General features: G+C 44.3%; 2 protein-coding genes across 10 annotated transcripts in view; one reads left to right on the top strand and one right to left on the bottom strand.

Annotated features, from left to right (window-relative positions):
* Positions 1 to 9,387, top strand: part of CNGA3 (cyclic nucleotide gated channel subunit alpha 3) — a 35,895-nt gene extending 26,508 nt beyond the window's left edge. For all 3 annotated transcript variants that reach the window (XM_051632350.1, XM_051632343.1, XM_051632333.1), the window contains 3 exons: positions 1,901 to 2,008; positions 3,584 to 3,690; positions 5,275 to 9,387. In XM_051632350.1, the coding sequence (XP_051488310.1) occupies positions 1,901 to 2,008; positions 3,584 to 3,690; positions 5,275 to 6,680 (1,621 nt within the window). In that variant the 3' untranslated portion in view covers positions 6,681 to 9,387. The remainder of the gene's footprint in view (positions 1 to 1,900; positions 2,009 to 3,583; positions 3,691 to 5,274) is intronic.
* A 10,002-nt stretch (positions 9,388 to 19,389) lies between these two features.
* The window catches only part of UBE3A (ubiquitin protein ligase E3A), a 54,814-nt gene continuing 51,238 nt past the window's right edge, over positions 19,390 to 22,965 (bottom strand). For all 7 annotated transcript variants that reach the window (XM_051608611.1, XM_051608610.1, XM_051608612.1 and 4 more), the window contains 4 exons: positions 22,125 to 22,280; positions 21,954 to 22,027; positions 20,924 to 21,067; positions 19,390 to 20,712 (listed from right to left, as the gene is read on the bottom strand). In XM_051608611.1, the coding sequence (XP_051464571.1) occupies positions 20,592 to 20,712; positions 20,924 to 21,067; positions 21,954 to 22,027; positions 22,125 to 22,280 (495 nt within the window). In that variant the 3' untranslated portion in view covers positions 19,390 to 20,591. The remainder of the gene's footprint in view (positions 20,713 to 20,923; positions 21,068 to 21,953; positions 22,028 to 22,124; positions 22,281 to 22,965) is intronic.

Genomic DNA, 22,965 nt, shown 5'->3' with positions numbered 1-22,965 from the left:
CCTGTGTTAGACCTTTCATGCACAGGTCAGTAAAAGGAAATTCAGCAACCTCTCAACATTTTGATTTCCTGTTGAAGATGACTTTTACTGTGAGGCCTGCTTTGCACAGGCTTTTCATTGTACCAGTGCCCATGATGACTCAGAGCAGATGAACAAGAAGTCTGGTTTGAACAAAGAGCAAAATGCTTACCTGTAGAAAATTACAGATTTACTAAGAAGTTTAGTTATCACCCTGAATAGCATATTTAATTACTTATTGTGGTACAGTTCATTACCAGTGATCACGGAAGTTTGGCTGTGCTGATGAGATGCTGTGTTTCTGCAATGAAATGGGATCATTTGAATGCTGCTGACAGAAATGGGTCCTGCTCTTGTATTATTCCCCCCAAGCTGACCCAAACATAGTATAATTTAGTATTGCCAGTCCTTAAAAATAACAATTATAGTAGGTAAAAAGAGAAGACATTTGCATGGACTTTCCACTTAAGGAGTACGTTGGAGTAATACACTGCAAGTTTGTATGTATGTATGTGGTGGCATGTATTATGTAAGCACGGGAGCATGGAGTTAGGAATCACTTCCAAATGGAATCTGCTCAATCCCAGTATCCTGACTTCTTTAATCCAAGCGTTGTTTGATTAGAAAGCCTTTGTTCTAGGGATTCTCCTCCAGCTTCAATTAGTGAGAGCCTGAGCTTTGCAGTAGCCTAAAATGTTTAAAAACATTTCAGCCAAGATAACTGTTGTAATGTTGAGAGGGTGGTGTGGTGTGTCATAACGAGACTATATTTAATGGTCTCCACTTTTGAGGTGGTGGCCAGTTTTTTTAGAAGAATCAGCTCAAAATTGTTGTGAAGATGGCAAAGGAAATACTTTTTAGGTTAAAGCAGCTTCCTCTACTAACATGAACATCTAGACATTCAGCTAACAGCAGGGCTAATGCCAGAAATACACAGAAATATAAAAGAAATGATAATTGCTTTTGAATGTATTTATATTATTGGAGATGAGGAAAAGTCACACAAGTCCATACGCAGGCATTGCCGGGTCACATATTCCCTGCAATGTTACACAGTTCTCAGATTGCAGGGTCACAAATTGCTGTTGGAACAACTTCTGCAGCTGTGGACCTCACAATCCACTAATATGTATTTCTTCTGGTAACATACAACATGCCTAGTTGTTGTCTATTCCATAGCAGCCTGTCTGGTGCTGAGGAAGGGCACTCATGAGCTACTCTACACGTGTCATTAGCCATGCTGCTCTTGAAACCTTGTTTAAATTCCAAGCCTGTACTCTTCATTTAGCATCTCTCATTGTTATGAGACCTAGGCAGCCAGGACTGTGAATGTGTGACATTTGCTTTTTCATAATAATACGTTTCAGTTCTAGTCACACACTATCTGTGCATGTGCACACACCGAGTCTTACTTGTATGAACACGTATTTGAATACACGTTTTATTTGTCTAAATACATGCTTGTACAATCATTTCCACAATAGGATTTGCCAGAAACATCAACACTGATCTACAAAGGAAGGCTCTCTAGCAATGGATCATAGCCTTGTAGCTGAAATGATAATAAGAAACATTCAACGTTTTGGGTTTTTTTTTCAGTGGGGGTCGTATGCAGAATGTGGTTTTCAGCCTGGGCAATGTAAATGTCTTTTTCATTCCTCTTTTACTAACTTCTTCCAAAGTTGGGTCAAGCAAATAGACAGACTATGTCAGATGGGATGAAGCTAGGATCTGGCATCTCATCTGAAGCTGCCTACATGGATTACTTTCTCTTCTTAGGCAGCTGTGAGTTCATAGTGAGATAAGCAGCCTCCAGAAGAGGGAGATCCAGCATGTCACTTATTTACATTTCCAGTCTAAATCTGCCTGTTTTCCTTTCCAGGCAGAAAAAAGAGATCTTTGTGGTTGATCCTTCAAGCAACATGTACTACAACTGGCTGACCATAATTGCAGCACCCGTGTTCTATAACTGGTGTATGCTGGTGTGCAGGTACGAACTTAAGTTAACAGCCATTTAGTGTGTCATTACGTTTCCTATGTAAGTCACCCTCTTATCTCCCTGTGGTATTTTTGTGTGGCTTACCTAGAAGAGTAACAGTTCATACACCCTTGGGGATACAGGATATCTATACCACTGGAATCCGATGGCCAGTGTTTATATCCTTTTCTCTGAAACCAGTTCGTTTAAACTGGCAAAGTGTGTCCCTGGGAGTGCTGGCTGTGGCCTTTGTGTGCCACCTACCGGCTTGCTGCAGAGATGTGCCCGGGCCACTGCGGGCTCAGAAACCACTGCTACATCACCCAGCAGAGAACAGAAGAGAGGGGTGTGTGGTGTTCGGCTGCCCGAATTTAGTAGCATGCAGCTATAGGTGTTGGAAGGGCAGAAAGGTAGGACTCGAGCATTTATTTTCCCTTGTAAAATATGGAAAGCAGTTTGAGTCAAAGTAGTGGTTCACTTAGGCTGTGTCAGAGAGCAGGGAGAGATGAGGATGGCTTGCCATTCAGAAACAAATAGATATTCAAACTGTCAAGAATATGCCAGTAAAGAAAATCTAAAATGGCAAGTTACCTTTTAAGATGGAATCTTACTAGTGGAAAACCATGAGCACAAAATACTGCTATGTGCTGTATTAAAAAATAGTTTAGAAATTACTCATCTGTTGCAAGAGTAACACATGGTCAGCATCCACAATCAAATATAGCTTTAGTATATTACACTAGAAATAAAGTATTTAGATTCTGAAGCCCCTAACATAAAAAGGACATGGAACTCCTGGAGAAATTCTAGAGGAGGGCCACAAAGATGATGAGAGGGCTGGAGCACCTCTGCTATAGAGACAGGCTGAGGGAGTTGGGGTTGTTCAGCCTGGAGAAGGGAAGGCTCCAGGGAGACCTCATAGCAGCCTCCCAGTACCTGAAGGGGCCTGCAGGAAAGCTGGGGAGGGGCTTATTACCAGGGTGTGTAGTGATAGGATGAGGGGTAATGGTTTTAAGCTGGCAGAGGGGAGATTTAGGTTAGACATTAGGAAGAAATTCTTTAGTGTGAGGGTGGTGAGACACTGGCATAGGTTGCCCAGGGAAGTTGTGGCTGCCCCATCCCTGGAAGTCTCCAAGGCCAGGCTGGATGGAGCTCTGAGCAACCTGGTCTAAGTGTCCCTGCCCATGCAGGGGGGTTGGATCTAGATAATCTTTAAGATCTCATCCAACTCAAAGCATTCTGTGATCTTGTATTTGGGAATTACCTTAATCGAGACGTGTATCCTACTAAATCTGATGCACATTTAATTGTAGGGCTCTGTGTACTCCTCCATAAGGGCACTTGTATGGCACGTATGTACTTGGGTTTTCTTCCTGGCCTGAACCCCTTTGAATTCTCCAAGATCCTAGTGTCTCTTTAGACATAGGTCTTGTGTGTGGATGTCTAGGCAAGGAGATACGCTGATGTAATTTTTCAGTGCCAGGCATGTGCACTACCATGCTGCTGGGACACAGATTGCAATGCTCTGCTTGTGCAGTTGGTGTGACTATTCTTCTTTTTTTTTTTTTTGTACCTTTGTTTCTTTAGAGCCTGCTTTGATGAGCTACAAACTGACCATATTAAATTATGGCTGTTCTTGGATTATATCTCTGATATCATCTATATTTTTGACATGATGGTCAGAGTCAGAACAGGTGAGTCCATCTGGGATTTTACAGTGTTTTCAGACACAGGATGGATATAAAGGCTGGAAACAGAAATTCCCCTGGGAGGTCTGACCTGTAAGTATCCTGTCTGCAGCAGAGCCCAACAGTGGAGGCTTTGGGAAGATGAAGTGTCTGACCAGCTTGGATTGTTTGAAGGCTGGACATCCCAACAAATGCTCTTCACTTGTCTCTAAATTGGGTTCTGTCAGTGCTTAACAGGCATGCCAGCCTGGCTGAATATCCACTGTCACAGGCTGCCTGGGGAAGGGAGAATAAGGCCCCTCTCATGTCATGATTGCTGTGTGCGTGGTTGTTCTTGTGCTCATTAGATGGGGCAAGAAACCAGCTGCACCCCACAAGTGCTGCTTGCTTAGCCAAGCTGTGCTTCCTGCTCAGAAGTGGTTATTGATTTGGTCGAGTGCAAGACTTGGCACCCAGCACAGCCTCCAGTCTGCAGCCCCTGCCTGGAACCAGCAGTGCTGCTCCTCTGCCACCATCTAGGTTGCCTGCAGCCTCTGCAAGGTCCTGGCTGGGTCTCCCACTGCCTGGTGGTGGTACTGGGTTAACCCAGCTGGCTGGTGGCATGGGATGAACCCAAAGAACTGGCAAAATGTGATAATACCTGGTACAGGTGGAATGTTTTGCTTTTCTCTCAGTAGACTTTTCCTCCTGATTGGCCTAGTGGCCAGACAGTTGGGACATCTCCACTTGCAATTGCAGCAGATGTTTATTTGGCAGTGCATGGGCTGTTCCCTGCAGAACATTTTCAATGCCTTGAACTTTGAGAAGGACCAAACAGCACTGCAGCTGTATTGCTCAGGCAGCCTTTCTATGAGAACTCTTACACAGATGCAGTTTACTTAAAGGTCTCTTAAGGCAATTTATGCCTTCTCATAATTTAACATACAGATACTTTCCAAAGTGTTTTGAATGAAGAAACACCAAGGTACAAAATTCTGCTGTCTCATTAGAAACACAAAATAACTGTGGACCATTTTCCTAAAATGAAAAGGAAAATCCTGTCATCTTTAACATTGGACATGAGGAAAAGCATGGTACAGGGAGAGGGAAAAAATGGATGTCTTTGTCTTAAGGGTATTTATATTGTTCTGAAAAAGTTGCCAACAATCTATTATACCTAATTATTCTTGTTACTTACTTGAACATATTCTACTCCAATTTTATACACAATTGCTTAACATTTGCTTAACTTTAGTTATGACTCATGCCAATGATTCAGGAAAAATGAGAAACTTGAATCTCCCCTTTCTTCTTGCAAAGATACCTGAAAGGAAAAGATACAGCTGTCCCAAAATAGAGGGGAAAACTGCAGGGACTGCTGTGGTAATAATAGTCATTGCTCTTTATCATAATTTGTCAGCTTTGAAGCTTCATTGAAAGTTTTAAATTGGCAATGAGTATTTTCCATCAAATGAACTCTCAGTGTATCAACGTCTGTATTCATCATGGTCCAAAGTTTCATGTTCTCAGGTATCTGAAATGGAAGTCACTCAGTCCTGCTGATGGGGTTTTCATGCTAACACACAAAATGTGTATTTGTGTTCTCTGAAGGTTTCCTGGAACAAGGCTTGCTAGTTAAGGATGAAAAGAAATTACGAGATAACTATGTCAAAACTTCGCAGTTCAAACTGGACGTGATATCCCTTATTCCAACGGACTTGGCATATTTGAAGTTCGGGTTGAACTACCCTGAGCTGCGGTTTAACCGCCTGCTGCGGATCGGCCGGCTCTTCGAGTTCTTCGACAGGACTGAAACCAGGACAAACTATCCCAACATGTTCCGTATTGGAAATCTTGTCTTATACATTCTTATCATCATTCACTGGAACGCGTGTATATACTTTGCCATCTCAAAGGTGATTGGATTTGGAACTGACACTTGGGTCTACCCTAACGTGAGCGTTCCGGAATACGGGCGCCTGTCGAGGAAGTACATTTACAGTCTGTACTGGTCAACGCTGACGCTGACAACCATTGGAGAAACACCTCCCCCAGTGAAAGATGAAGAGTATCTCTTTGTGGTCATTGACTTCCTGGTGGGTGTGCTGATCTTCGCTACCATCGTCGGTAACGTGGGCTCCATGATTTCCAACATGAACGCCTCCAGGGCAGAATTCCAGGCCAAGGTGGATTCCATTAAACAGTACATGCATTTCCGAAAAGTGACTAAGGATTTGGAAGCCAGAGTTATTAAGTGGTTTGATTACCTCTGGACCAACAAGAAGACAGTGGATGAGAAGGAAGTTCTCAAAAATCTGCCTGACAAGTTGAAGGCTGAAATCGCCATCAACGTCCATTTGGACACCCTGAAGAAAGTGCGTATATTCCAGGATTGTGAAGCTGGACTTCTCATTGAGCTGGTGCTGAAACTGAAACCTACGGTCTTCAGCCCTGGGGACTACATTTGCAAAAAGGGAGATATTGGGAGAGAAATGTACATTATTAAAGAGGGGAAACTGGCCGTGGTGGCGGATGATGGCATCACCCAATTCGTAGTCCTAAGCGATGGCAGCTACTTCGGTGAAATCAGCATCCTGAACATCAAAGGTAGCAAGTCTGGCAACAGGAGGACAGCCAATATAAGGAGTATTGGTTATTCTGATTTGTTCTGCTTGTCTAAAGATGATTTAATGGAAGCCCTCACAGAATATCCAGAAGCCAAAAAAGCTCTGGAAGAGAAAGGGCGACAGATTCTCATGAAAGACAATTTAATAGATGAGGAAGCAGCAAAAGCAGGAGCTGACCCAAAAGACTTGGAAGAAAAAATAGGAAAACTTGAAACAGCTCTGGATACGCTGCAGACTCGGTTTGCAAGGCTCTTGGCAGAATTCAGCTCATCTCAACAGAAGGTGAAGCAGAGACTTGTCAAAGTAGAAACCAGAGTGAAAAAATACGGTAGTGGCACCTTATCAGTTGGAGAAGGAGAGGCTGAAAAACCTGAGGAGAAAAAGCAGTAATGGAGTATTTGTATTTCCTCATTTACTGGAGAAAGATGAGGCATCTGAAAGACATAAATGTATGTAAATATGTGTGTGCATACATAGACATGATTATTTTTATATGAACTCAAGAGAATGGTTTTTAGCATTTTTAACTGAAGCAGTATTTTCTTGTAAACAGAACATTGTCACCTTCTTAGGGGGAGAACATAGCCTGGCATTTGGGTACTTTTTTGTACTGGGAGTGGGTTTCTTACAAGTCATGCTCAGAACATGTTATGTATGGTACCTGTAGGTCTTGATACATAGTCTTATCCCACAGATGTTGCATTAAGAATGCGTTGTAGTTGAAGAGGATGTTTGGGTTTTTTTTGAGGGCTTAAAAAGTATTTCTAGGGTACACTACCTTAGCAGCTGACTAAATGCATGGATGCACAGCTGGGCTTCTTGAACTCGGTTCTTTCTCAGTGGTGTGCCTGCACAGTTGGACTGCAGCTTAGCAGCAGCACGGACCTGACCTGTGCACTGTAGTCCTGCACGTGAATGAAACAGCCATGCATCTGGGTGATGTATGTCCCTCATGAGCTGGGCTCTGTGCAAAGGACCATGCTGACAGGGTAGCAGTGCTCATTCACCTCCTTCACAGCCTTTGCTACTTTGCAACTGCTCTGTTTGGGGACAAAGTGGGAGATCCCTTTTTTTTTTTTTTTTTTAAGCCCAGCTCTGTCCTCACAGATGAGACCCTCACTTGTAAGGGAGGCCCCAAAAGCTCACTGGTGGAAGGCATCGGTGACAATATGGCTTCACTGAACTGGGCAAGAGAAAAGGGGACCCTGGTGCATGCAGCTCCTATATGTAGGGTCTTGAGTGAGTTGCCTCCTAGCCAGTGGACAGTCCTGGAGAGAGGCTACCAAGAAACTGCTGGGCTGGCAGGTAAGAGCAGCCTGTTCCCCGCAGCTTCCCACCCCCAGCAGGGTTTCTCCAAGGCAGGGTGAACAAGCCCTGTGTTGCAAGGTCTTTCCTGCTACTAGGTCTATGCTTTCTTCCTTTTTATTTAATGTAATGATGCCTACTCCCACCTCCTTTCACTATTTAGTAACAGTTTTTCTCTGAAATTATTTGTTGCCCTGCCATGTTTCCATTAGTTAGGCAGCCTGAAGGCCACATTTGCTCTGGTCCTGCCGATAGGAGCCTGGTGGTGGTGGTGGGTTTTCTACTTTCTGCCGAGCATTTGTCACTGCCAACAGTTTGACTGTCATGTAGATAGATACACAGGTCTGGTCCACTCAGCCTGCTGTGACATTCAGGGGGGAACAGTAACTGAGAAGGTTTCTTGTTCTGTCATGCTGCATCCTCAGGATTTGCCTCTTACACATGGCTCTTAGCCTCGCCCACCCTGCTGCTTCCAGTTTCTTTCCAGACTACTCTCTCTCGTATTCTCCCACTAGGAAGATAATAGTTTTCATTTTTTTCTGTACAGTATTTTCATGTTACTTTTAGCCTTAGGTACATCACTGACTAAAGAAGAGTTTGGAGTAGCATGTAGATGTTTGGCATCTCTGGCATGAGGGCTAGACCCTTCCACCAGCATCAGCTACTACCACAGGCAACACTCTTACCTTTAGTTGTCCTCAGCCCTGATTTAGGAGCCTTAACAGCCTGGCCTGTTGGAAAATCAGTGAGAAACGCACTGAGAAGAGGGTGGTTTAACCAGATGGTAGTGAAACGAAAAGAGGTGGTTGCTTTGCTGAGGACAGCTTCTCAGAGTTAGGACTCACCCCTAGGTAACCAGCTGTGCCCCCTCCTGTTGACACCTGTAGCCTGGTGGGAGAGGCAAATCTGACAGTGGCTAAGGCATGGGGCTGAGCTGCAGCACTGGCACAGGGACCAGCTGGTGGTAGATGTCCACGTGCGGCCCATGGCTAAACCGTTACCATCAGACAAGAAGCCAACTAGACTTAGGATCCTACTGTAGGGTTGGCTTAACCTCCATTATCAACTTTTCCACTGACTATTACGAGGGCTTTGGAAAGTAGCTGAGACCTGCATGTGGCCAGTGGAGTATGGCAGTGTTGGTCCTTCAGCTGAACCTTGACCCTGCTTTCTCCAAGGGCCTGGGACAAATGGGAGAGGTAAGAGAGGCTGCTTTTGGCAGGGATCTAGTGCCCTGGCTCCTGCAATGAGGGAGGCAGGGCTGAGGTGGGGCTGGGTGTTGGCTGATTGAGGGTACCACTAGATGCCCAGCCCTGTGGCTGTCGCTCCCTGCTGTGTCACTCAAACACCATATCTGGTAGGGGTTTCCTACTTGCTGTCATGGTCTACACCAGTCATCATTCTCTGTTAATAACCATTTACCTCATGTGTTACAGCTGTTCCAGCCTACTAGGTATATACAAATAGAACTGTCTGAAATATTATTTAACCAAACTTATACCTGATAAAAACCCTCACAAGCACCAGAACGCTGCTTTATCTGATGGGTCAGACCAGCTTCATCTATCAGTTATAACTAACATGTGCTTGCTCTGCCCTTTTCCATGCCGCTTGGTCTGGTTCTCACGTGCCAGAAAAAGAGCTACTGGCTTCAGTCACTTTGAAATACACACTTTTGGCATGATGAAATCACATCCTTTGGCTTCCTTCATCTCTGTAAGATGTATTTTTCCACTTCTTTATTGTGGCTACAGCATGTACATTAAAAATGTTTTGAGTACCGTCCAAGAAACTCTTGTCTTTTCTCTTACCTGTATCCCTCTGGATTTTAGCATTTCATGACAGACTTTGAGCATGCCAACATGACACGGCCAGAAAATCATTAGCTGGAGCAGCAACCTGAAATGACAGCAAGCCAAGTGAGAAGGGCAGTGTTCTCCCCTCACCACAGGGCAGCTGGCACATGGCTTTGGGCCCACGTCCAGTTTCAACACCATCACTGTGCCTGCAGATACCACACAGGCACGAGGGCCTGACCAACCCTTGCTTCCCTGGGCTTCTTGTCTTGCTGTCACCCCTCTCCTGTCCTCCCCATCCCCAAATCCAGCCAGAGCAGCACAGCAGGGATGGTGCCTTGTCCAACAGAAGTAACTGTTGGCAGCTTTCTGCTACTTGCACACTCATCACCTCCCAAAGATGTGCCCCCTTCCCTCCCCACCCTGACCCCACCAAGGCATTAGGCAGTACTTGGCCCTGGCTGAGCTGGTCCTTCCACCCCACCACAAAAGAAAACCAGGGAATGGGACAGCTCTTCCAGAGCATTTGAACACATGCCCTGGGTTAGGTTAAACTCTTGAAGCTGCCAACAGGGGTGTAATGGCTGCAATGCTCACTTGACACAGGTGCAGTGGCCGACTCGTGCTGCCATGCCAACCTGTCTGGGCTATGCCAGCATCCTGCTTGGGGCCCAACAGGACAACAGCACCAGCCCGTGGCAGCTCACTCAACTGCCCCCTCCCTGCCCTCCCCCCGCCCCCCCAACACACACTGGGGTGGGGAGGACAAAGCCCAGCCAGAAGCTCCTGGATCAAGACAAAGAACAAGGAGGGATCTTCACTATTCAAGGTCCTGGGCAAAACAGACTCAACTTGGGGAAAAATAATTTAATTTCACAGTAACCACACACACGCAGGACACAGACACACACAGAAAGCAGGGCTTGCATATGTTACCCCACCTCTCCCTTCTTCCCGGGCCCAAATCCCTTTGTTCCCAGTTTCTCTCCCTCCTTCCCCCCAGCGGCACAGGGGGACAGGGGATGGGGTTTAGAGTCACTTCACAGGCTGGTGGTTCCTGCTGCTCCTTCCTCCTCAGGAAGGATTCCTCACAGTCCTGCCCTGCTTCCCCACGGGGTCCCTTCCATGGCAGAGAGTCCTCCAGCAACCTCTCCTTCATGAGTCCTTCCCACCAGGTCCGGAGCTGCTCCAGCCTAGGCTTCCCACAGAGTCAGGGGCTGCTTTGGGAACAGCCACCTCCCCTGGCCCCGGGGTCTTCCACAGCTGCATAATCAGAGTCCTCTGGCAGCAAATCCTCTGGCCACAACATCCAAGTCCAGTGGCCAAGTTCCCCCCTCCTGGCGCCTTCAGGGAATGTTCCACCACGTTCCTCCATGAGTGCAGGGGGACAGCTGCCATCTCGCCATGGGCTGCAGGGAAACTTCTGCTTGGGCACCTTCCTCCCCTTCTTCCTCACCTAAATCTTCACCCCAGCACTGCCTTTCATCTCCAGCTCAGCTCTTCTTCCACTCAGCTCTTTACTCAGTTATTTCGTATGTTGCGCATCTTTTGTCCCTCTAATGGCTCCTTGGCTGGGTTTGGAGCAGGGGCAGCTTCTCAGCTTCTTCCCAGAACCACCCCTGAGGCCCTTCCCTCGCTACTAAAAGTCCCACCAAACCAGCACAGCCAGACACCTGACGGAGAAGATGTTCCTGGGGTGTCTGAACATCTGCCAGAGGGGAAAGCTGGTTGTGCAGCACCTTCGTGCTCCATCTGCTGCCAGGAGTGAGCCTTCCCAGGGAAAAGGCCTTGAGTCCCAGGCCCTGCTCTCTAAAGGGCAAATGATTCAAGCCTTGCTGCTCTCTGTAGTCCTCTCAGCAGCAGCACCCCATTTTTTTCATTTGTCCCCTACTATTATTTTACCTAAACAGTTTTCACAATGGAAAGCTCTGCTCTGGCACACTGTATGAACTGCACAACAGAAACAGTGGGGACAGCCCAACAGCACATGTATGTGCAGAGACAGAGCCCTGGCACACAGCCCAGGGGTGGGGTTAGCTCAGCTGTGCAGCTCTTCCTGCCCTACCAGCCCAGGGAAGGAACAACCCTGCGTTTAATTCTTTTATTTCAGGCATCTGCTTTACAGTTGTATTCCTGCCAAGTCTTTATTAGTGTACAACCAGAGGGGGCTCTGCCTTATGTTAAGAAACAAACAGCTCCTTCTTCTTTCCCCCGCAACAGCTTTAAGGCTTTCTCTGGTTATGCTGGTTTGGAGGACACACTCTTTTTTGTCTTGCTGCTGAGGGCAAGGGTTTCACAGGCCAAACCTAGTCCAGGTTGTCCAACAAGATGATGGTCAGTCTGACTAAAGGAGAGCTGCTCTTCATCCTGACGATTTGCCAGATGACAGCATTTGTACTTGGCTTCAACGTCCCTCAGCTCTTCTATTAACATTTCCATCCTGGAACAGGCAGAAAGAATCAAACACTCGTTTACATAATTTAGCATTCATTAAAACCCTTTGTGTAACCCTGAAAGCAAAGTTACTTACACACTAAATGGATCTGGCAACTGTACAGGCAGCTAAAGCACAAGATTTCAGCCGTGGCAGCTTTCCTGTGGGAAGCCATCAATCTGGGAATCCCCATCTCTTCCACCCAGCCCCATCCAGAGCCCAAAGATTCTGCCAGGGGAGTCCTAACGGGGATCGTGGGGAAGCCCAGCTCCTTTCCATTCTGCCTTGGGTAGAAGAGGAAGGCAACACATGCAAGCCCTGGGTCTGAAGATTGTCAGGCCTTTTGTTTCTGAAATTCAGATTTTACAACAGTTTTTCAGCTCACTAACCAGCTTGCTGCTGCCAGCAGCTTCAGTGTGGAAAATACAATTCTGCTGTTCTCTCCTTGCAGTCCTCCCAGCTCTGCACCCTAAGGGCAGGGCGAGGAGGGAAAAGCCGCATTATTGGCTTCTGCAACCTCAAGAGCAGGACAGTGGTGTGGTCCCCAGCTTCCAGCATCAACACAAACTTAAGCTTTACTCCAGAAACAGCAGCAGTTCACACAGAGATTTTCTTCTTCATGATCTTAAAGGCTTTTTCCAGCCAAAATGCTTCTAGGATTCATCAGCTGTACCACTTCAGCTCGGCGTCTGCAGGAAGAGCGCAGGACGCGGTGCCAGTGCCTGCAGCTCCCATACCAAAGGCTGTCCTCCCAAGAGGCTGAGGAGGACACTATCCAGCTCTAACAGAAACCTGTCATATTTCTGTGGGTAAATTGGGGGTTGGTTACTACACCCAGAAGTGCAGAAACATGAAAGAAATTTACTTACAATTGCCTATTCAATTTTTCTTAATGTTTGTAGTGGCTGCTATCAACTTCTCTGTCACAGGGCAACTGGAGAGCAGTAACAGGGAAAATCATGCAAGCACAACTGTATTCCAGACTGATGGGCAGCTTGATGACTAATAATTTCTCAGCTTTACATCTGTTTTGATGTGTCATTTCTGCCAGTTTCCTGCCAAGAAGCACCCCCATTCTGTTCTTGTTGCCAACAGTCATTTCCCCCACATTGGCCTCGAAGGGGAGCCACCCCACAGGAGTCTGTTACACCTCAGTAGCCCCTCAAGGTGGGTAGCACAGCAAGAACCACTGGGCACTACTTGCCTTTCTGGGGAAGGAGATAAGAGAAACATAACAGGACTTTTTTCTGGCACAGCTTGCTTCCAGGGCTGATGAATCAAACTGACCATTCTGCAAAAAATCTATTTTTAGGAGTACTAATTGCCAGTTCCTCACTGAAGTGCAAGTATTTTCCTTGCAGAACAGTGCAGATAACTCATCCAACAAGTTTCAGTGGGATTCCCTCTATTTTCAAATTATTTGCAGATTTAGGTAATTTAAAACAAGTCCTTGGGGCTGCTTGTTCACAGGTGCTCAGCTGATGCTTGGCACAAGGAAGCCTCTTTTACAGCAGCAGCTCTGGGGGCTCTACTGGTGTTTTTTTTTAACAGGTCCTGACTACTGAAAACCCAATGCCTCATCTCCTTGCAATAACACAGCTGCCTCTGACTGCACTTGTATGAAGGTTAGGGGAAGAAAAAAAAAAAGCTTATGTCTAGCAACAAAAAGCTGCAGAGCTTTTCTGGGAAAGCGCCTGATGCCTTTCCAGACACATCAGTTGTCACCACAGGGCATTTATCCTCTCAGCACCAGCCAGCCTTCTTCATGCATGGTTCAGACCAGAGTGCTGACAGAAAGGGCAAATGCTCCCGACTGCCAGGTAGATTGACAGAGGAGCTGCTCCAAGCACAACAACTTCAGTTTAGGGTTTCAAAACTGACTGCTCTGAAAAGGTTTCAGACCTGCTATAACCTACTTGCACCAGCTGCAGGCACTGATAGCTGAAGGAGGATGAGCACAATGAGGAAGGAGAGGAGGGAAGAAAGTGCCTCAGGGCAGCTGGTGGCAGTTCAAAACTGCAGCCAAGAGCAGGTGAGACAGATCCATCCGGGCTGAGGGAGAAGCACCAAGCAGCTCAGCTTGCTGTCAGCAGGGAAGAGAGGCTGTTACAGAAGAGACACAGTGACCTGGAGCTCTGGAGGAAGCAGACAGGGAAGCTCCTTTTTACCAACCAGGCAGTTTTCTACAACTGATTTACATTTAAGCTGTGGTGGCCAGAAAGGGCCCATGCAGACTGACAGGTGACAAGGACATCTCCAGCAGATCGTGCTGCCCATCCCCAGCCACTGGGAGAAGGTTTGTGCACCACAGCAGAGCTATCTCCTGCACATGCATTTCAGTCCTATGGGGCTTCACTCTCACTTGTGTAGGGGGGTGAGGGGATATTGCACAGGAAACTCAGGTGACGAGACCAACAGATGCTGCCATCAGCCACTGGGAGACTCCAGAGGCTGCATCCAGCTTTATGATGTGAGATTCCCAGAGAAATGGTGAAAATACAGCATTGTAACTGCTGGGAGGCTCTCAGTATGCAGATGCTGGGAAGAAACTGCTGAAACAGCCCATTTTTACCACCCACAGCCCTGCAGAAGCGAGGCTCAGACACAGCAGGCTGATCACCATTGCTTCTGCACCTCCAGCTTTCCCCATGCCAACCACTGCCCAGCAGCAGGACATGGCAGTTGAGAGCCCTGGCTGTAGGCCACTTGCTGCCCCAGTGGGAGAAGCCAAATGCAGGAGAGAGAAGAGAGACTAAAACTGTCCTTCTGAAGGTGGCAACAACAACCACGGGTGGTCCCAGAAACACAGAGCCCCAGATCCTGCAAAACTTTCCAAGGGCTGACACACCGAAAAGGTCTCTCTTCTCCAAAAGCAAAGTCAGCAAAGAAACTGGTTTGGATTATAAAGTCAAATGACTTATTTAAAAAGCTGCACTTCTGGAGCAGGATTCCCTCTGAGAGGCCTGAGGTACACCAGGCCTTTTTTGAAAGAAATTGGCAAAGAGCAGCTCTTACCAGATGCCCATGAAGAAGTCTGTGTTGTGTTTTGAAAAGAAAATACCCATCTTGGTGAGGCCACACAGCATTACTTCTTGCACTACTCTACTACACAGATGTGGAAGCAAAAGGATGCAGTGGGAAGACAGGTTTAAGGGACTTTTCTCTGTATTTGAACCCACTGGCACAGCAGAAATGTACACCAGAGCTTTTGGCAACATTAAGAGAGGCTTCATGTCAGCTTTGCACACGACAACAGCTCAGTCACAAAGTTTTCAGCTTCACTAGACATTGCTCAGTATTAGTTGTGAACCAAGCCCGTGTAAGCAGCAGCAGCCCTGCACCCACAGGTTATAGTTTACTGGTGCTGTGGGTCCTTCCAAAGGCAGAGGTCTGGGCTCCAGCCATCACAGGCTGATTATCAAGTCAGCCCTGATTTAATTTTTGAGTCTCAAAACTCTGCAGAAGCCTACCCAGCAAGATAATGTAGCAGCTCCTAATGTCATTTTATTACCCTAAAATAGAAGAACAATTCCCATCCTCTACTTGTATCTCTGATGTCCATGTCCCTTTGCAATCTCCCCATACAGAAATCCTGAAGCAGGGACGTAATGAGCAACGGACATCCATAAACATGGACTAGAAAGACTTCAAGTGTCAGAGTTGTCTGACAACTGAAAACTGTCAAAACTGTCAGAACTGCTCCCTGGATGTATCCTACAAGTACTGCAGAACAGAACAAAACCACGTGTGTGTATCACAAGGCAGCACATTTGCAATTAAAACCACCTTCCCACCATCCCTTGTCTTCCCAGGATCCTTTACAACCCTCCTTTCAGTTAAAAAAAGCAAAACACACCTCTACTTCCTTCATCCTCCCTAGTCTCTTTTCTGCAAATCCATTCTCCAACTGCTTCTCTTCCCACCTACTTTTTTTCTGCCAGTCCAGCCCAGCCCCTCCTCTCCCATCTCACTTTCACTTGCTCCCCTCACCAGCCAATGTAGGTGAGACTTCTCCAGCCAAGCTCAGCTCCCACCCAGAATCCATCCCGTAAACCAGCAATTGCACAAGAGATCAATGTTTCATACAGTCATTTTCACAAAAATGGGAATTTGCATCCAAGTGAAAGATACACTACATTTTTTGAGGAAAAAAAAGAGATTGATTGTAGCTTCCAAAGACCACAACACTTTCATATGTGCAGTCTTACTCCTGTGAAATTGCTTCCTTCTGTTCAAGGAGAACACAGGATCCCAAACCAAAACCTACCATACCCTACTTTCTGCTCTTCAGAGAGCAAAGTTCACAGCAGGCACTATCCACAGATACATGAAAGAAAAAGGCCTTTTTTCTGCTCCCCATGGATTCTGTCACAGCAGCTTTCAACAAGCTGGGCAACCCCTGGCCCACCTAGTCTGCCCTTGTGATGAGTGAGCTGTCCCATTTCAGGCTTGAGCTTGATGTCACTTACCAGAAACCCAATCAAAGATGCACTGGAAACTTCTGGGACAATGGGAGGAGGGAGATTCCTACTTTAAGTGGCCAGCTGGTACATCAGGATGCAGGGATAGGAAAGTCCTCCAACAGAAACCTTACAGCTGTGCAGCACAGAGCCTGTGTCACCTAGCAAATAACTTTGAAAATTGCTGGTAAGAGAAATACAGCAGTGAGACACTATTTTCCATTTTCTTAAAAAAAAATCAGCAGCTGAAGACATCTTTAGATGAAGCACTGGAGAAAAAAGAAATGACATTATTTCATGGGTTTTCCAAAATAATTCATCTGGGCAAGAAGTGACCTGTCTAGAGGCAAATGCCAGTATCATCTCTGTTTCCAAAGCAGTGTCCCTTCTGCAATACAGTATGAAACTGAGTTTCTTAATAAAATCCATTTCAAGTCCCTGATGGTCTTACAAGTTTGGTTACAACAGCTTGGATCACTTCAGTAATTCTGAAAGTTGAATTAAAGTTGTGCACAAGTACAAACAAGAATGTTAGGTAACTTATCACCAACCCTTGTGATTCTGAGACTAACCCTAATAAACTAAGCTCTTATCAGGACAGGCTTGATTTTGTATAGCTAAATGGGACAGAAGATCTTACTCCATCTTGCATGGTGAATGCTGAAGCTTTTCTGCACAGTAAGGAACAGCTCAAACATTCAAGCCCAACTGAAATTTTGCATCCTAAAAATTCTTGAGACAACCAGGACATTTTTAATCCCTTGGTGACATTACAAAATTACCTGCAATAACTGGCTATAACTGCCAGGGAAGCACCTTAAAGCTGATGCAGGGGGGCTTGTCCTCCTGCTGCACACCAGGAGGGAAGCCTGTGTCCATCTCCCTGCTCCACAGAGCAGGAAGTGTCCAAGCAGGCTGCACTATGGCTACCTGAAGGCTCAGCCCACCAGGTACATCACACCTGTGTGGTATGACATACAATATGAACCTCCTGCTCCTGTTGGAGGAGAGATGTGGATTGACTGCTGTAACACAGAGCTGCTTGGAGCCCTGGGCTCATGGCCAGCCTGTTTCAGCATCAGCTTTCCTCAAGGCAGAGGGCTGGAGAGGGTTGCCACAGCCCCATCTCAGGCTATTGCCTGCCAAACAGAAGATGAGCCCAGACAGAAGTTCACAAAACACTGTTCTTTAGTTAACTAAACTGTGCTCACTCCTGATGGTTGCTCCCAAAATCTTCTTAGCAACAAACAGAAGCCTTCACCTTTTAAAAGGTGATGCTCTGTTCATGCAGTCCTGTAACACACCTTTAGAGCTAAACAAAACTATTCCTTCACTTCTAAAGAAATCTGAGAAAACACCTTATTTGTTCAGTACTTCCAGTGATTCTTTTCAGTGCACCTTGCAGTACTATCATTTTTGAGGCCCATGACACTACCGAATATAAAAGCCTGATACCCTCTTTGCTCCAAGGCTGGAAGCATCTTGGCAGTCTATCAGGGTACAGAAGGAAATGCTCAGAGAGACATTTGTCACTTGTCAAATGAGACTATGCCAAGATGCCCCAAATATTTTCTCATTAATATATTAAGGACACCCAGAGGAGAGAGCACCAACACACTGGCATCCCACTGCTACCTTGGAAGAGGAGCCTTCTGGCTCACTTCAGAGAGGTATTTCAGTGACACCTAAGTACATTTAAGTTTCTGAGGCAAGTTTTATAAACCTAAAAATTTACTGAATGCTACTGAAAGACTAAGTGAGGGTGAAAGGCATTCCAGGTGTGCATAGAGCCCAGAAAAAATAACTTAAAATGGCAACTTCCCCACTTGGAGAAACCTTTCAAGCAACAGAAGAGTGGAACTTCTGAGAGCAGTGTGCAGCTACAACACTTCCAAGATTAATTTTAAGCCTTATCAACTGCTGCTGCTAGACAATTAGCACATTTACAACACCACTGAAGAGATAAGGTTTCAATACAGTGGCATTTTGAGAGAGTCAGTGTATATTTAAAACAGGAATTCAGTCAAATATAAAGTACTTGCATCTTACCTGAAAATTATTCCTTGAGAAACAACTTATGCTTTTAAAGGCCAATACAATTATTATTTTAATCTTAGTGCTAAGGAAGACAGAAAAAAAGCATATTCACAATGTCAGCGTTTCAGTTAGAGAAATTCATACTGCTGTCCAGTTATGCAGTCTTTCCAGCTTTAGGAATGACATAAAAAAAACCTCACACATGAATCTTACATACTTTTCAGCTGGGAGTAACCACCAGAATAAAACAAGTTATAGGGATATAGCTTAACAGTCTTAGGGTATTGCCACAGGACACAGCACATAGCAGTACAGCATGATGTGGTTCATACTTAAAATACCTCAAGGCACTTGGCAAGTCTTGTTTTCTCACCACCTACAGCAAAAGAGGCCACAGACCTGAAAGAATCAGCAAGCACTATTGTTAACTGCCCTACTGAGAGGAAAGGTATCTTGTGTTTTCCTCTTCAGGGACACACAACGAGGTGAACATTCCAGAAGGCATGCCCTGGGTGCCACCTTGAGATCAAACACCAGAACACAGCCAGTACCTCTCCCTCCCTACCAGGTTTCAGTCCCTGCATCCAGGCTGTCTTGCAGCAGCTTGGATTTGAGGCACTAACAGTTCACTTTGGGCAAGTTTTATGGTAATCCTCAAATTATGCTGTAGTATAACATTTTCTAATCAAAATAATTTAATATTTTATCAAAGTAAGGAAGTAACTTGTTTTCTTTTTCACTGAACAGTGGTGAAAAAAGGTCACTGTTTTATTCAGCATCATAGTTACATAACAGTTGTCTGTTTCTATTACTAGAAAGAATTCATTAAAATAGTCCTGAAAGCCATCGTTCCTTTCTCCAATGATTTCCAACCTGTGCCCTCTCATGCCAGTTCCCACAGTCATGGGTTTGATCACTAGAAGTAGTCACCTATAGCAATTGTCAAGGCACAAGCTCAGCTCTGCAGCTTGTAGTCTGAAAGAGATATGCCAGTTAGGTCTTCACTTAAAAACTCATCATCCCTTTGTCATGTAGTGCAACAGGAGACATGAACATTGAACACCAGCTACGAAAGGTAAAGGATTTATTTCTGGTATGATTTGTAGAGTTAAATTAAAAACCTACCCGATACTTGATGTAGTAGATGAACATAACCTTAGTACTTACTAACAGTTGAGTTAATGGTTGGAAGTGTACAACATGAAGCAGGCCTTACGCTTAATATTGTTCAATTTTTTTGCTTATTGTTAGATGAGATTAAAATACAGGAGTCATCCCTTGAGATTATGTTGCAACACTGATCATGTGCCTTGATAAGCAGGAGCAACGATTCATTCAATAAATCGTGATGACAAAACATATAGGGAAGACTTTGGATTGTCTATTTAAAATGTCAACATAATAGGCAATTGAGAATAAAACTTCATTTTAAGTGCACTTCCACATGCTTTCTTGATAATATAGCAAAAACTTCCTATCTTTTTATCCAAACACTTCACTCCCTACTCTAAAGCTGTTGGGTTGAAAATGCACGTTCCCCAGTAAACTTCTCTTTAAAAAAGTAACTAAAATTTCTACCCTTTCATACACTAAGAAATGTTTCCTAATTAAAAACACAGTTTATTACAAGACATGTGAAGACAACATATAGTGAAATGAATTTTAATTGTTGTGCTGTGACTAAAGTAAAGTTCTCAAGGCTGCAGTTTAACATTCCAAGTTCTCCCTTCCATCTTTATTGATTCTTAAGATTTTGCACAGAAAACTCTTTGGGGGCTAGAACAGCAGTAATTGCATCACACTGTTTTTCCAAGACTTCAAGTTTCAAAAGCAAACTCTTCAAAAAGTACAGTTCTTGATTTGATTAGATACAGGGACAAAAATATAGCACATACTTGAAGGTTACATGGTCTACAAATGATGGCAATATTTTCCTTGGGAGAGTACAGTTTGTTTTCTTGTAAATACTCAAAAAGGCTCAACTTCAAGCAGTAATAAACACAAGCAAAAGTGATTTAACCCTTAAAATAAATATTCAGGAAAACCTCTCTGTACATACAAGTGAAAGAATATGTAACACTTTCACGCTAAAAGAAAAAATAAAGATTTTTGTTCATATAAGCAGCTGAAATCTGCTGTTCCAGCCCAATGTCCCCAGTAAAGAAGGGAGGCACAAACACAGGTGACTACTGTAGCTCACTATCTTATGGCCTTTTTGGACAGGGACATCACCACCATCATTTTTTTTAAATCCCTTTTGTTATTTTTATTACAGCATGCCAAATCCTTTGGCATATGTGATGGCCTTCAATAATCTTTCTTTAAGCTTTTCTTTGCTTGAGTACTCCGGAAGCAAAAGTACATTAAAGCATGTGTGAGATGTGGGTAACCTGTGGGGAAAACAAAAGGAGAATTCAGATCTGGGAACGCCCAATATGTGCAAGAAATACTCTGTCATTTCAAAAATTCAAAATCATTTAAGAGAATCTATTTTGCTTCAAGATTCAATGTTCAGATTTAACGAAGAGTAAAATTCAAAGCACAGAATTTGCTTCTGTTGATAAACAAACAAGCAACATGCAGATTTATTTTTCTTTTTACCTCTCTGTATCTGGGCCATTTTTGGCTATGATCATCTTTAACTTTCCAAGTCCTCCCACAGGGGCTCTGTCTGTGCCTGTTGTAAACTGTAAGAAGAGTCTTTTCTGTTCATCTGTAAATGAATGGACTATTTCCCAGAATTCCCTATGAAGGAAGAAATTAAAAAGTAAACTGAAAACTTTAATACAAACGAAACACTAAAAAGTAATTTAACTTGGAAGGCTTACTAATTCTAATCAATCTTAACATGAAGTTTAGAAGTTGCATTCAAAACCCAAAACTAACAGTATGTAGCAATCAACACAATTCAGAAGTAAGAACCTGAAACATTACCAAAACACTGCAATTTAACTGTTTTTAAATGTCAATGTAGCTGAAAAGTGATCTGCAAATACTCTTCCTTTATCTTATTATTCCTATTTCCTAAGGAATTATGTTGGTTCTGCTATACTGTCCATTTCTACCACCTTCTGTTGCTGTCAAATGTTTTTCTACCCCAGCAGGAACAAGCAGCTGGCACAGTCCAGAGGACTGAAGATACACACTTTTCTGACCCTTGTCTTCAGGGGTACTCTAGTCAAAGGGGGACATGAAAGTAAAACATTAAACACATCTTCCCTCCAAGTAAATTCAATGCTTTTTAGGTTTCTAATTAAAGTTTTACACACACAACCTATTCAAACAACAGTGTTAGTGTGTTTTTTTAGTTTTGTTTTTAAAATAACAGCAGAGCAGTGGTAATTTATTGAAACAGCCCTGTTTATACTGGGTATTATTTAACTATATGGTATTTGAGAAAGAAAAAACCCAGAGGAAAATCCCTTTTAAGCTTTACCAAAGTTCACTGGAAGCTACAAACAATGCTTCTACTGTCTGCTCTTCTCTAATGACAATACTTGATTAAAATGAAATTATACATAAGACACTTTCATCTCCAGTACCACAAAAAGACAAAATCTTAGAATATTAAATTCATTATGAAGCAGACATATAAAGTGATTTTAGTCTTTCAGAAACTGGAAAAAGTTACCTAATAATAAGAGAGTCTCTTGTATAGCCACCATCATATTCTGTAGTTTCTTCTAGTGCTTGAAAATCTAAATTCTGAAAGAAGATGACATTTAAAAAAAAAGACCCCTAATTATACTCTTATGATTACAAAAAAGCTCCTTTTTTTCTGGTGTACATTCAGGATTCTTACCCTACTTCCACAAATAAGTAATTCAATTTCCTCTGGTCTAAATAAATATTTCAAAGGAGATTCGTTGGTCACCATGTGGAATCCTCTCCGAAAGGCCTTGAACTGCTTTTCTACTGATTTATTGAGTATGTAGTCAGCATACAGATTGACAAATTCCTGTAAGAAAACAATCCCCAGAAACCCCTTAGTACTTTGACACATGCCACATGAAATATCCCTCAAAATACAGGACCTTGAAATACACTTAATTCTATAATTCTATGTAGATTATTTGGGATCAGCTTCTACTCAGCCATAATAAAGAGCAAATCTCAAATATTTCTCAAACAAATCAAACATAAAATCACAGAATATTAGGGGCTGGAAGGGACCTCTGAAGATCATTGAGTCCAACCCCCATGCCAGAGCAGGACCAAAAAAAACTAGGGCAGATCACTCAGAAAGGCATCCAGGCAGGTCTTGAAAGTCTCTGGAGAAGGAGACTCCACCACCTCTCTGGGGAGCCTGTTCCAGTGCTCTGTAACCCTCACAGTAAAGAAGTTCTTCCTCATGTTGAGGTGGAACTTCCTGTGCTCGAGTTTGAATCCATTGCCCCTCGTGCTATCACAGGGCACAAGTGGAAAGAGCTTGTCTCTGCCTTCCTGACACCCAGCCCTCATGTATTTATAGACATTAATTAGATCCCCCCTCAATCTTCTCCTCTCTGGACTGAAAAGCCCCAGGTCTCCCAGCCTTTCCTCATAAGGCAGGTGTTCCACTCCCTTAATCATCCTTGCAGCCCTCTGTTGGACTCTCTCAAGTAAATCCCTGTCCCTCTTGAACTGGGGAGCCCAGAACTGGA

This window comes from Apus apus, chromosome 1 (assembly GCF_020740795.1).
Source record: "Apus apus isolate bApuApu2 chromosome 1, bApuApu2.pri.cur, whole genome shotgun sequence".
Lineage (NCBI taxonomy): Eukaryota > Metazoa > Chordata > Aves > Apodiformes > Apodidae > Apus > Apus apus.
This window is presented reverse-complemented; position numbering and strand designations above follow the sequence as displayed.